Consider the following 15,740-nt stretch of genomic DNA (forward strand, 5'->3'; position numbering starts at 1 on the left):
TTTATTTACTTAATATTAAGACCCAGATATTTCACTGCAGAAAAGTATTAATGTATCTGATTAAGGGGATTCTGCCTCAGATTCCAATAGGAGTATTTTGTAATCTAGGATATATATACAATGTTATATTTTTAAGATCCAAAAAAATCTGAATTTTGAAATATATCCTAAGGTTTGAGATAAGGAACTGTGCACCTGTGTTCTATTTGTAGCAATTCAAGCTAGTTTTCCTTTTACAAAAGTGATATAAAATTTCCTTTTAAATAAATTTAAGTTAGGGGTACCTGGCTGACTCAGTTGGGAGAGCATGAGACTCTTGATCTCAGGGTTGTGAGTTCAAGCCCCATGTTAGGTATAGAAATCACTTAAAAATAAAACCCAAATTAATGAATTAATTAAGCTTATAATGAATGACTTAAAATACTAAATAAGTAAATAATAGTTCAGGTGGCAAATAGGACTAAAATTATGGCAATAACATGTGGTAATAAACAATGACAGCAAAAACTATGGAAGTAGCACATGAATAACTTCACTCTAGGAAACACCAGTTTGCAGTATTTAGTGATGTATGCCATAGTTAGAACCGAAGTACTTAATCAGCTGTGAGGTTAAACAAGTATCTACTGAGCACTCATTTTATGCACTACACATGGTTTCTGGCCTGAAGATTGAGATTACACAACTGGGATCTCAAATATCCAGTTAAGAATTATCCCAAACAACGAAAAGGGTAAACAGTGAGTAGAGTACACCACTAAACAATATACTCTTCAGTAAAAATTAAAAATCCCCAAAAGGCCTTACGTTAGCCCTTATAGAAGCCTGAAAAAGGGCTATACTATGAAAATGGCACTTTTGGCCCATTTATATTTATATGCACTGTATATGCACAAAAGCCAAATAAAGAGAAAACTCTCGTTGCTCTCCTGTGACTATTTATCTGTCAGTGTCATTAACAAATTGTCCACCGTGCAGAGCTTTGAAAGCGCCTCGTCTCAAGGATCTTACTTACAACCTAGTTAAAATAGAGGTTTATTCCACCAAAGCCAGAGTCCCAAACAAATGGCAAGGAGAACACCAGACTCTGTTAAATGTAATCATGACTACAGAGTTTCTCAACCTCAGCACTACTGACATCTTGGACTGGGTAACACTCAGTTGTGGGGGCCGCTTTGTGCATTATGGGCTGTTTAGCAGCATCCCTGGCCTCCACAAAGGATGCCAGTAGCATTCCCCTCTATCTGTCACAATCAAAATGTCTCCAGACATTGCCCAAAGTTTCCTGGGAAACAAAACTGCCCCTGGCAAAAACCACAGCTACAAAATGATACTCTTAGATGATGCTGATAGCTAAATTTACTGATGGCAGTTATTGTGTGCCAGGCACGGAGTTTAACTGCTTTATATATGTTACCTCATTTAAATATTAAAATAATTTGCTAACAAAGACACCATGCTGACATCACAAGCATTTCATTTAATGTTCATTTAATTGTTATTTATTGCATACCTGTTTTATGTTCTCTGATCATTCTACATTTCTGTACATTGTGGCACTTATTACAATTGTAGTTAATTATTCATAGATTATCTGTTTTATACTCTGTAAACTAGAGGGCTGGAACCATGTCTGTCTTTCTCTATTCTGTATCTTAGCACATGGTAACTGTTTGATTATTGTCAGGCAATTGATAACTTAGGACACCACTCTAGACTCTGTGTACAGATTTTATCTCGAACCCTCATAATAACCCTGCAAGGTACTATTTCTGTTTTAAAGATGAAGACTCTAACCTGACAGATGTTTAATAAATTACCCTTGATCATTCAGAAAGTACAAGAGCCTGGACTTGAACCGGGCATCTGTCTGACACTATGTCTCTTAGACTGCTTGCTTACAGTAGTGATAGCAATACTTTTTTTTTAATCTTGAAAGATGTTTTCTCCTGTACACTGTAAGAATTCTGTCATACAACATGGAAATAATAACGAAGTAATAAAAGCTTACATTTGTTGGGTACTTAATATGGGACAGGCATCCTGAGTACTGATCTCATGCATCGTTCACATCCCCATGAGGTAAGTACTACTATTACTATCTCCATTTTCCAGATACAGAAACTGATGTTTAGAGATTACTATTTTCACTGGTTATACAATGCACTCCCCCGCCCCGCCATTTTAAAATTCCTGAAATGGAGATGTATCTTCTAATTAATGATATCTTAGACTCAATGAAATATGGTAAATGTATTTCTAAGGTTGCACAGCTAGGAAGTAGTAGGAGCTAGGACTCAGACACAAGTGGGATTGATTCTAGATCTCGCACTTTGGTCCATCTAACATACTGCCATTCTATCTCAGGAAAGGTTAGGAGATGCATAACCCTCCAAGCCCTCACGGAGGCAAAGGACTAGGAGTCCGAAAGCCTGGTTTTCAAATCTGACTTGACCATTTACTGAGCATAATCTTAAGTCATACCAAAAGATAGTAGCCTTTTTGAGACAGATACAATCATGTACAACAGCCCTTATTCTAACCTTAGTTGTTAAAATTTTAAAGAAAAATCATTTCTTTGGAATACCACACAAACGTTAGGTAGAGCAGCAGAGGATTCTAGAGGAACAAAAAATGAACTGCGACTTATAAAAGAATATTGGTCAAGTGTCTCTGAGCCTTCAAACCCACAGTTCTACACTGCTAATGCCCTGCAAACAGCTCAGGTTCAAGTTCCAGCTCTGCCACCTGAGACTTGTGAGCGAGACCTGAAGCTAGCCTCCCTCATCTCTAAAATAGGCCTAAAATACCTCCATCCTACTTCCTTCACAAGATAGTTATGAGGACCAAAAAATATAAAAATAAAAAAAAAATAATAATAATGGTATGAGTGAAATTGTATGGTATTTGTCTTTTTCTAACTTATTTCTCTTTTCTTACTTTTTTAGAGAGAGAGAGTGTGAGTGAGCTGGGGAGAGGAGCAGAGAGAGAGGGAGAGAGAATCCCAAGCAGGTACCACACTCAGCATGGAGCCCGAAGTGGGGCTCAGTCCCACCACCCTGGAATCATAACCTGAGCTGAAATCAAGAGTCGGACGCTCAACTGACTAAGCCACCCAGGTGCCCCTAATCGACTTATTTCACTTAGCATAATACCCTCTGGATCTATCCATGTTGTTGCAAATAGCAAGATCTCATTCTTCTTTATGGCTGAGTAATATTTCATTGTGTGTGTGTCCCCCCCGCACATCTTCTTTATCCATTCATCTATGGATGGACACACTTGGGTTGCTTCCATTATCTTGGCTGTTGTAAGTAATGCTGCAATAAGCACAGGCGTGCGTGTATCTTTCCAAGTTACTGTTTTCATTTTCTGTGAGTAAACACCTGGTAGTGGAATTATTAGATCATAGGGTAGTTCTATTTTTAATTTTTTGAGGAACCTCCATACTGTCTTCCGCAGTTTGTAGCAGTTTGCATTCCCACCAATAATGCATGAGGGAGGGTTCCTTTTCTCCACATCCGCACCAACACTTACTTCTTGGTGTTCTTTTATTTTAGCCATTCTGATGGGTGTAAGGTTAGGTGTAAGAAACAAACAAAGAAAAAAGAGACAAACAAACAAAAACACCCAGACTCTTAACTGTAGTGAACAAACTGGTGGTTACCAAAGGGGAGATAGGTAGGGGGAAGGGTGAAATAGGTGAGGGGGGTTAAAAGTACACTTACCGCATGAGCACTAAGCAACAAACAGAACTGCTGAATCAATATGTTGTACACCTTAAACTAATAACACTGTATGGTAATTATACTTGAATAATAACTATTTTAAATAAAAAATATACTTTAACAACCCCAGAAGTTTGGTAGTTAGAGAATTTAAAACTAAGTCTTCCTAAATGAAACAAAACAAAACATGGTAAGTAATCGCTCTGTAGACTACAAAGCACTGTACTGTTATTATTTTATTGTAAACTACACCGCCCGAGTGATAAAAAACAAACAATGCTATGTGTGTTAAAGATACTCCCACATTAAAAAAAAAAAAAAAACATTAAAAAAAAAATTAAAAAAAAAGGGGTCGCCTGGGCGGCTCAGTCGGTTGAGCATCTGACTTCAGCTCAGGTCATGATCTCGTGGTTTGTGAGTTCGAGCCCCATGTCAGGCTCTGTGCTGACAGCTCAGAGCCTGGAATCTGCTTGGGATTCTGTGTCTCCCTCTCTCTCTGCCCCTCCCCTGCTCATGCTCTGTCTCTCTCTCTCTCTGTCAAAAATAAATAAACATTAAAAAAAAAAAAAAAGTACACACCCAAATCCTGGGTATCCTACTGTGTTGTCAGGCAAGCCAAATACTAGAAGTTGTGGGGAAATACTAGGAAATGATTTCTTTAGAGAAAGGTATCTGGGAAAAGAGCACAAATAATAAAACTATACACATGTACACACGTCTCAAAACACATTCGTGAGAAAGTGGGCACAAAAAGAACTCAAAGGAAAAAAACAATCATTGGCTCTGATGACTAAGACTTTGTAACAGGCAAAATAAATTGAGAGTGGAAGAAAAGAACGGCAAAGCATGTTTTCTTCTCGTATCTTACATTCCCTCCCAAGACGTTCTTGCACAGATGCACCAATCGTTCTTTGAGCCTACTTCAACACCACTCCTCTGGAACACCTACTGCACAACCCAGCTCCCACCTGGAAATGCTTTTGGCACTCAGTGTTTGCATCTGTCACCTGGCGTACAATGACAATGCCAAGACAGCGTAAAACATACCACCCAACATGAAATGAGGAAAGGCAGCCTATTCAGAAGCAAGAAGCATATGTTTTATCTTTCTGTCTTTAAGTCTAGGACTAAGAAGTCCTACTACTTTGAAACTGTTCACCCAGCCTGGCAGCAAGGGATCTGGCCAATAGGTAACATTTATCTGCAAGGATAATTTAACTACAGGTTATTTTTAGTAGCTACAAGATGTGTAAGGATCCAAATTTATATCACCGAACAGAATTCTAATACTCTAAGTAATCTGATTAATACCAGAAGTTTAGTGACTTCCTTTTTCTGTTTCTATAAAATTATTATTTACAAACGAATTAGAAGTTTCTCTTCCTGGTCTCTCTTAGATTAGAATTTCCCATGGGTGAGAACAGTACGACATTTTAACTTCCAACATATGTTTTGTTACTCAATAAATGTGATACATGAGAAACAAACTGAAAAACCTGGGAGGCAGGGAAAAACATGACCGTCTACCTCCCCACAACCCACACACTGCCTACCTCTTGCAGCGTCAACAAAGTGTTAAGAATAGCTGGTAGTGTAGTCTGGACAACTCCAAATCTATCTTCAGTGAATGATGCTGCTACTAAGTGAGACAGACCTCAAGAAGAAAAGAGAAAAAAAAAATTAGGCAAATCTACTGACGATACATCTATCAAGAAGGGATTAATATCCTGAGTATCTTGGGGCGCCTGGGTGGCGCAGTCGGTTAAGCGTCCGACTTCACCCAGGTCACGATCTCGCGGTCCGTGAGTTCGAGCCCCGCGTCGGGCTCTGGGCTGATGGCTCAGAGCCTGGAGCCTGTTTCCGATTCTGTGTCTCCCTCTCTCTCTGCCCCTCCCCCGTTCATGCTCTGTCTCTCTCTGTCCCAAAAATAAATAAACGTTGAAAAAAAAAAAAATTTAATATCCTGAGTATCTAAAGAACTTGAAATAGAGGAGGAGGGTATTACGCTAGAAAAATGCGCAAAAGATTGGAACATGCACTGAAAAGGTCCTCACTACACCAGTCCTGAAAAAGAGGAGTCTCTACATTCTAGTAGGAAGAAAAGTTTTTAAATGATATTGTGTCTGGTAGTGATGACTGGTAGAAAGAAAACCAAAGCAGGATAAAGGAAAAGAGTGACCGCTATTGAGGGCACTTTCATTAGGGTGCTCAGGAAAGGGCTCTCTGAGGAAATATTATTTAAGCATTGAGAAGACAGTATCTAGGAGATAACAAAAAAACAAAAAACAGTTCTTTAACAATAAATTTTCATATTCAAGCTAAATATGAAGTTAAAGTTAAATACGTTAAACTAAAGCTAAATATGAAATTCAAGTTAAATACGTTAAAATGTTAAATGTTAGGTCAACATAAGTTGACAGTTGAAAACAATCTATTAATTGTTGCAGTTTTTTGAAGCAGAAAAAGACACGTAAGAATCCCAGGCTCAGTTTCTCTGCTTCTATATAAGGAAATTTTCTGCCCAAATTAAAGCACACCTAAGTATGTAAGAAAGAAAAATGATCCATATAAAACAAAGATATAAAAATGTATCTAAAAATTCAAAGACTGATATCAGAGTCTAGAACTGACCTTTCATGGATTATACTTCAGTATTTAACTGATAATGAAAATCAGAATCGTAGTTCACTGAGGTTGCTTACCTTCTAATGCCCAAATATGCATTTGGGCATCTGAAAAAACAGCCTGAATAGATGCCTCTGGGTGCTACAAATACAACAAAAACATTTCAATAAGTTCCCCTGGGCAATAACTCTTATGACATCTATCAACTACGTAGCTGTAACAGTACAAAATTCACAGCTGCCTCTCAAGAATTAAAATCTGAAATTCTTACACAATATGATTTCACTGCAATAAAGCAGTCTATCACCAACTTATTGTGTGACTCTTGCCCAATCTCTAAATCTCTATGTGTCTCAGTTTCCCACTTAAAATAAGAGTTACATGCACTCAACCCACCTCAGATTGGTATACAGATCACCTGAGACAATGGTTACAAATGCTCAGAACACCTAATGCTCAGGCGTCAAAACCTCAGAATGCCCAAATACATATTACCCACTCTTAAATTGTCTACCCTTAGCCCCACTCCAAAGAAACACCATCCAACCTTCTTTAATACAGCAAGGTCAAATAGTATGGAGCATTTTAACAAATGCTGGCTTTGGTAATGCCCAACAAAGCCTATTAAATACACCAGCACGTTACATTTTTCAACATCCAACGGCAGTGTCTACAACTCCTCATCTTAAAATAGATTCACTTGCAAAATCAAAATCAAAATCAAATGTAGACGTTCACTTCCAAGGGAAAAGGAGATCTCGTTCAGCATCTGCTCTGCCACTTACTGGCTATGTGCCCTTAGACTAGCTACTTGACCACCCCCCCCACCCCCCCGAGCCTCAGGTTTCCTTATCTGTAAAATGAGGACAAAAAGACATCTGACAGGAATGCTGTTAGAATTAAATGAGGGAACTTAAGAGAAAAGAACATGGCATACATAAGACACAAAGGTGAGTTCTCTTCCCATCCTTCTGAAGTAAAACTTCGGACAACCCCTCTTCCTCTTGGTGGAAGACAGGACACCTTCCTCGGGGGGGGCTGATAGTTTTCCCAAAGCTCTAATGGAGAGCCTGAGGTAGATTCTTTTTGGTAAAGGTAATTGCTAGTTGGGTGGATCTTCCCTGCCACCAAAGCGAGAAAAAAGTTTCAAGCACTTGAAATGATTCTTTTCTTGTGTGTGCCTATGTTCCATCAGAGTTACTCAGATCTCTCTCCCCACAGAATGAAAATGAATAACGCATGCCAGTGCAAACTTTTCACTTTAACAAAGTACAACATTAGCTAATACTGCAGTATCTTCAGAATGAAAGAAGTTAGATTTAAATAGCTAACACAAAACAAAAATTCTTTCCCCTACATATGGGCAGAAGTTTTGCTTATCAAAGGATTAACATGCAACAGCTGTAGTCAGTGAAACAGGATCGACTCTTTCGCTTCTGCAATTCAGAGTTACTCTCCTGCGGCAGCCGGGCGGCGGACGGACAAGGTGGAACGTCATTTCATTTGTGGCCTGAATCACAACTTCTTATCCCACGCGAGCGTAACATGTATAATCTAATCCAGTCATCTCTCTTCTGAATACCAAATTGGCCACAAAGATTTTGGCAGGACAATGAGCCATGAAGGATCGCCATGGATTTGATCACTCCGCAGGAAGAGGCTGAATATGAGCACAAAGCTGTCCTCAGCCAGGAGACTCGGGAGGCCAACTGCAGTCAAGCCTCGGGAAGCCACTGAGGTGAGGTGTGGGGGTCTAGGGCAACTACTAACATGGAGGTTTAGCAGAGCACTACGCCAAGCTTCCTAGGATCGAACTAAATATTTAGAAGTCAAATCTAGTCTGGAACTTCATTTCGTTTCATTTCCTCTCCCCCCATTCCCAATGCTGTAACTACATATTCTTACCTTACTGAAAAAATACATTATCAGCACCCGTTTTGATAAGAAATTCTTAACCTGAGTTGGAAAGAAGGAAGAAATAACACATGTAAGTTTTCAGATCTATTCAAACATAATGTTAACACATCTCCAGTTTCTCCCTGACACTACATTAAATGAAACACTTCATATCTTACAGAGAATAGTTATAGTAAACCACATAAGTAAATACCTTCGTATTATAAACTGGAAAACGAAGATGGGCCATCTCACCTAAACTGCATTCTCAAGTACACATGTCTAACCCCACAATGAAAGGAATCTGAATTGGTTCTGGTGATATTTTCTTACTCAATTCTTGAAAACTGTCTTGCCCTTTAACTTCTTAATGCCAAAAGAGTGTTTCCTTAGACAACAACAAAAAAAATCTTAAGACATGAAATGGTTTTCTATTAGTTGATATTTACATGGGAAACAATTTTCTTAGTATTAAGCTGAAAGCTATATACCCCAACTGACTTGAAAAGGAATTCACGATACGGCGGTACTTACGACAGGTAGGGCAAATGGGATCCTGAAGTTTGTATAATGCCTACAGTCCCTCTCTATTAATCAATCATTCCGTCAAAATAGATGTTATTCCTCTCATCTTAAAATATAAAACCCTTCCTTGACCCCTCAACTCCTTCCCACTATTAATTACCCCATTTCTCTGTACCACTTATAGGAAAACTCTTTGAAAGATCCAGCTTTTCTTGTGGCCGGCAATTCCTCCCATCTCTCCTGGACCCATCCAATCAGGCATTCATCCCCAAGGCTCCACCCAATAGCTGGACAAGGACTCAATGACCTCCACATTTCTAGCACAATAGTTCATTCCTAGTGTGGATCTCAGGCTCCGTATCGGCAGCAGGTGGCATTTACTTCCCCTTTTCTTGGTTTTCTTCTCACCTCAATAGTTACTTGGTCTCCTTTGCTATTCCTCCTCATCTCTCAGACCTCTTTAGTCATTGCAGAGTCCGGTTTTTACATGTCTTTTCTTCTGTATCCACTCCCAAAGCATTTTTTCATGGGAGTCTCATGGTTTTAAATACTGTCTATATTCTGATGACTTCCAAATTTGTATTTCTAGCCCAGAACTTACCCCTACACTTTGGATATATGTCTCAGTTCTTACTCAGTATTTTCAATTGGTTGTCTAATAAATACCTCAAAATGGACGTAAATAAAACTCATAATTTCCCTACCTCATCTCTACCAAATCTCTTCAAATCAGTTAAATTTACTCCATAAATTGTAACTACATTACTTCAGATCCTCAAGCCAAAAACTTGAAAGTCAACACTGTCTCTTTCACACACAACCAAACAGTAAGCAAATCCTATCCCACCTACTTTCAAAATACATCCAGACCTTGATCACATCTAACATCTCCACCACAAGTACCCTGATCACAGATACCATCCTCTCCCACTACGTTACTTCAACAGCTTTACAACTGTCTCTCTGCTTCTACTCCTGCCATCTGAGAACGTAGTCTCAACACAACAGCTAAAGCAGCACTTTCAAAATGTAAGGTTACATCACGTCATTCTTGTGGACAAAATCATCCTGTGGCTTTCCATCTCACTCAGAGAAAATGTCAGTTTTCACAATAACTAATGTGCCTGATGAGCTCTGGGTGCCTGCTGCCTCTCTGACTTCATCACCACCTACTAGTGTCCATGCTGTTCCTCACACAAATCAAGCACACCCCCACCTGAGGACCTTTGCATTTGTCTGTTCACTGCCTTTCCTTCAGGGTCCCTAATCAAGTATCAACTGATCAAGGAGACTTCCTTTAATGGCTCTATTTTCCTATACAGCACTTAAGACATCAAATTTCTTCCCCTTTAAGACACATATTTTTCATATTTTGAGTATAACATATTGGGACGCGTCTTAACAATTGACAGCATGTCATGGCAACTTTTTTTCTTAATAGCATATGAAATAAGTCTCACAATACTTTTTTTTTTTATTCAGAGAGACATGGTTTAATACATTTGTTTGCTCATCTATTTCCCCTCACTAGAATATAAACACATGGTCAGGGACTTTTGTTTGCTGTTTTCCCAGTGCCTAAAACCACACCCAGCATATATAAAGAACTTTGTAAATATTCATTAAACGAAAGAATTCACAGATCAAAGGCATTGTATTAGTCTCAGTCATATGAAATTACAATTTATATAGCTCAAAGCCCGTCAAATACTGGCAATTTCATTTGGGTCAACTTAATACACGAAGCATCAAAAAAAGTCCTATTTATCCCTGATGGGTTACTCTTGTGAGATTCCTGATGCTCTCAATGTTACGTGCAAATATAAATCCTATAACCATATCATCCTACCTGTTCACGTTTATTCTGAATCCATGAATAAATCACGCTAGGCTGTCTTGCTGTCTTACCCTCCGCACCAACACAGGTAGATAGAGAAGGATTAGAAAATTCAGGCATTTGCTGATCTAAATAAAAAAACAAAAAACAAAACAAAATCAAGAAAGTGAAAACTTAGGATATCGGATTCTCTACAACTATGACATTTCAAACTTTAGAAAACAATCCTCACCAGAAGTCCATAATCTTGGCCCTCTTCTTATCAGCTGAGAACTCTGAGGTGACCCATAGCAGGTATTTACATCAAAAATTCCAGCCATCCGATTCACTACACTAGAACCAAATGGGGTTCCGAGGGGACTTGCCACATCAGGAGTAGACAATTTTGAGGAAAACAGTGACGTCTTAACTAATGGTGGCACTGACGGCCGAGGCATCTGGCTAGATCTCGGGGTCTGAAAAGTAGTTTCTTCTGTAAAAGAACAGAGCCAGTGCTGAACAGGCAGCCTGAACCAATTTTACACATCTCAGTTTTTGGGTTAATGCATTTACCCAAAGTTCAGTAGCTTGTTTCCATGTATGTTTACACTCTCAACATCCAGATTTTACGACAGCAACTCAGCGACCACTCACGACCACTCACGGGGGTGTTCTACATCTTCGGTCAGACTGGTGCAGCTTCCCTTGTTTTCTACCCCCAGAGAAGATCTTCACCTTCAAGGTCAGTTTCTCTAAACCTACGCTGTTTTGAAAGAACCTATCAATTTCTATTTTATTTTTAAATGGCAACAATCTCAGTTACTGCGCTAGAATGTGTCCAATGTTACTGCAAGCTCCTACTACAGCTATTACTTGGCTAAAACAAATTTGTATTGTGAAATGTACTGATAAATGCACACTTACCCATTTTCCACAGAATTTTTTCAAGTTAACAGAAGTCACACCAGAGATGAATTTGCCCAGGATTATCTACAAATATGATCTATAAACACTTTCTTCAAAATTTATCTTATAATCACCAATTTATAAATTCCGTTGTACAAAAACAAAGGAATATTTTTCCAGCCACTCCAGTGCAAGGCACAAAGACAAATAGATTACATTGGTGTTCTAGCTTCTTAATAAAACCACCATAAAACATCAAACATTTAAAGTGCCAAACTTTTTTGAATGACTTTTTAAGGTTAGTGCTAATTGGAAATATTTGAAGAATCAATTTAAAAATTGAGACTGGGGTTTTTAAGTTCTACAAAATGTGAAATACTGACTGAGCAATGGGATGTGACAACAACTTAAAATAATGAATAATTCCTATTTGGTCACCCCCATGATTCCCTCCTAACCTGGGACTGCATTGATCTAACATGCAAATTTGATATAATTTGCCTATTCAAAATTCTCTAATGGCTCCATATTGCTACAAAATATAAACTATATATGCCAGGCCTCCTTTTGTTATCAACAATCATCCTACCCATTCAGAATCTGTGACAGACTTCTTTTTTTACCAATTCCATTGTCTTGTAATTATTTGTGGGCCTCCCACTAAAAGGTCAGTAACAAGAGTGTTTCATCTTTGATTCTCTGGTTTCTAGCACATTGCCTGGCATATACTAAGCATTCAATAAATATTTGTTGAATAAATAAATGCTAATCTGAATGTGGAGAACAAGTGAAACACTAGAATCTTTTAAAATCTGACATTCACGATCTTACCTAAATTGTTTTTCATTCGTAATCTCTCATTTTGGTCTATGACCCCCTCAGAATCATGATGTTTACTGTGACCCATGTAGTGATTTTGTAAATATCAATTAGTTACCAACATTTAAAAAGTGGAAAATTTCAGGGCACCTGTGGTAGCTCAGTTGGTTAAGCATCCAACTCTTGATTTCAGCTCAGGTCACCATCTCATGGTTTGTTAGATCGAGCCCTGATTCAGGCTCCGTGCTCACAGCATGGAGTCTGCTTGGAATTCTCTGTCTCCCTCTCACTCTGTCCCTCCCCCCAGCCCCCGTTCACAACAATGCACTCTCTCTCTCAAAATAAATAAACTCAAAATTAAAAAAGTGGAAAATTTCACCCAAAATATTTTCAGATTTCAGGCTTCTCTTAAAAGTGGGGATTGGTGGGGGGCACACAGAAGTTCAGATACTGGGTCCAAATTCCCACATGGGAACAATGAACCGAAGCTAACCCACAGCTTCCCCTACAGATGAAGCCAGTGCTCTCAGGTTTACCACAGTCCTCACCCAGCCAGTTTTGCCCATTTTCATTAAAGGCCTGGCTCCAGAAGGCAGGTGGACATTAAGTCCGTTCGTTAGTCTTACATTCCTTGGCATTTTTTGACATAAGGAATTTGGTCAAATAGCCTGGGTTCCTCCACTGTACTTCTTCCCCTCGGCTTTCATCTTTCAAACATTCTATCAACCTCTCTGAAAACCATGAATGCGATGCCCCCACCATGAAATCACTCAGTCACGCAGTTACTCTTCTCTGGGCACTGGCCAGCGACTTTTTGTGTCTGGGATACTGCACCAGTACTACCTGTAAAGCTTCACCTGGCTTTGTACCTGAGGAAGCTGACGCTTCCTTCTATTTGATGAGCCACAGTTAACCTTTTTAACACCATCAGCACACCAGACTTAATTTCTTCAATCTACAATGATACTCAGGCCTTCTTCTTGGTTCAGTACAATATCCCACTTATGAGATCAATTTTCCCTAAAAATTTAGGATTTTCCTAAAACTCCTTCACACTAATGTATACATATCCTTAGATTAACTACCGTCATCTTTCTTAGGAAACAAAATGTATGTACTTTGCCCTCTCTCACTAGTACAGGTATTACCTGGAAAATTCGATTTCTTAGGCTCCACAGAATACGAGGACACCATTCTCCCATTTGTAGCAGCTGCTTCTTGATACAGAACCAGTTTCTGAGTCATATCATTTAAAAGACTCAAACACTCCCTTGAAATGGCTGTCCAATTGTGGGGATGTCCACCTAAGGGGTCAAAAAACCAGCTTTTAAAATGTACATAATCTTAGAGTCTCCTCTCAAAGTGAGGAGAAAACTCTGCAAGAAACACTACATTACACTTTGCATTAAGGTCCACTTGCCGCGGCTAAGCTACTATTTACACCACTGCCATCTACACAGAAGGAGTTCAATAAATATTTGTATGAAATAATTTTCCAAAAAGCCTACAAGCGAAAACTTGCTATCTTACCATTAAAAAAGAAAAAACAAAAAACCTGCCAAATTGGTTGCTAAAATAAAGCCAAATACTAGAGGATGGTGTGAGTGAAAAAGACTAGAGTTACTTCCCTACCAGCATTGAACAGACTGAAGACGAAGACAATGAATACAGGCATGTCTCATGAGATGCGCCCCACGGCCCCCAGTGACCCATAAACTTGTGTCTGGCCCCCTCAGCTTCCTTACATTTTCATTTACAATGGCCCCTATTTCTTATTATGTCTGTAGGAATGACATGTTATTCCTAACGATCATATTTTATACACATACCTGTTATTATTTAACTGAAACTACTATGATCCACAATTTTGTAAAAATTCCCTTACTCTCATTATCTTTTCATTTCCTAAGACCTTTCTCTCCCACAGCTGCCACATAAAAATCAACCATGCTACTTTCTATGTTGAGAATAGCCAAGGAGTCCACTGAAAATTTGTTTCCCATTCTGGGTGCCAAATAACCTTTCTGTCTTCATTTAGAGCCCCCCTTAAACATTTCCCCCATCTACAGCTCAAGAGGAATACCACTTAACCTCCAAGCAAACAAAATACTTCATCAGTAGGTCCCAGAATGTTTTGTACTGCTGTAACTCAGAACCACTAAGCAACTATGTAATTGTCCAGGGAAATTTTAATAATATGCCCTAGAATGTAAGTTCTCTAGCAGAGAACACGTCACCTTGTTACAGTTCACTGGAATATCTGGTGAAAATATTTAATGCATACAGAATTCCTAAGTGAACCTAAGTCTGACAAAAAAGAACTGCTAGTTAATTTTCCACAGCATCAGCTCTGGATTTTTCATGCTACTAAAAGGAGTGTGTGGCTCCAATCATTTATATTTTTATGTAACTGAATTTCATTTCCATGTAACATTTAACCATAGAAAGTTTCTTTTATAATGTGGGAATTGGCAAGTTTAGCAAAATAATGAAGAGCTATTACAGAGATGAAAAGCTACCTAGGTTAGGTTGTTCTCCATTGGTGGCTAGGCTGGAATGCTTTCCATCCAGGAACAGGCAGAGCACTGGCATAGTTGCAGTCTTGATGAGTTTGTAACAACTGACAGTAGAAAAGTGTTTCAGAGTTGCCAAGGGCATCCTCCGGTCACCATCAAATCTAGTTATTTTTTACTTTTTTTTAAAGGGAGGCAAAGTAACATGACAGAAGGAGGGAGCTCTGCAGTTGGGAGTCAGATGACAGAATTTCTTATTCCAACTCTGACATTAACTGTATATAAACCACTTAATCTCTCTGAGACTTAGATCCCCCATCTAGGGAATTAGACCACCTGATTTTCAAGACACCTTGTAACATGAAAACTCTGAGGATACTTAAACTGTACTCTTCTGCTCTAAAACTGTCAATCTACCTCATCATTTCTTCAGGGTAAGGGAATGAGGATGCTGAAGAAAGTTTTAAAATACCTTTCCTGGAAATATAACCTCTAACCACAGCAATGCAAACATTTAGGTGCATTAAAATCAATACTTCATTTAATGGACTCAACAGTTGTGTATTTTATTAAATACATCTCTGTCACCAAAAATTTTAAGTGGAACACCTTCTGCACACACATGCCTATATCTGTTACTTTTAGCAATACCTGGTTGGCTAAGGCTAAAAACTTCTTGTCTTCGTGAGGGAGAATACTGAGAAAGCAACATCAGGTCCTGCAAGGCCAAATACTAAAAGGGAAAAAAACAAACATTATTTAATTGTTTTAACTTTTTTTTTTTTAATGTTTATTTTTGAGAGAGCGCACGCATGCACACGCATGTGCAAGCAGGAAAGGGACAGAGAGAGACGGGGGGAGAGAGAATCTGAAGCAGGCTCTGGGCTGACAATAGGCCCATGTGGGGCGTGA

General features: G+C 38.8%; 1 protein-coding gene across 2 annotated transcripts in view; it reads right to left on the reverse strand.

Moving 5' to 3' along the window:
* NDC1 (NDC1 transmembrane nucleoporin) overlaps nt 1-15,740 on the reverse strand; it is a 47,307-nt gene that overhangs the window by 9,581 nt on the left and 21,986 nt on the right. The window contains exons 10-17 of one of the 2 annotated variants that reach the window (XR_006712305.1): nt 15,480-15,561; nt 13,464-13,619; nt 10,844-11,083; nt 10,624-10,739; nt 8,259-8,309; nt 7,291-7,474; nt 6,431-6,494; nt 5,340-5,382 (exon numbers count right to left, since the gene is read on the reverse strand). Coding sequence is in view for 1 of the 2 variants with exons in the window: in XM_045477466.1 (XP_045333422.1) it covers nt 5,282-5,382; nt 6,431-6,494; nt 8,259-8,309; nt 10,624-10,739; nt 10,844-11,083; nt 13,464-13,619; nt 15,480-15,561 (810 nt within the window). In the remaining variant the exon portion in view is untranslated. Of the gene's footprint in view, nt 1-5,281; nt 5,383-6,430; nt 6,495-7,290; nt 7,475-8,258; nt 8,310-10,623; nt 10,740-10,843; nt 11,084-13,463; nt 13,620-15,479; nt 15,562-15,740 lie in introns of those variants that run through there. The other variant, XM_045477466.1, reaches the window with a different exon arrangement.

This window comes from Leopardus geoffroyi, chromosome C1 (genome assembly GCF_018350155.1).
Source record: "Leopardus geoffroyi isolate Oge1 chromosome C1, O.geoffroyi_Oge1_pat1.0, whole genome shotgun sequence".
Taxonomy (NCBI): domain Eukaryota; kingdom Metazoa; phylum Chordata; class Mammalia; order Carnivora; family Felidae; genus Leopardus; species Leopardus geoffroyi.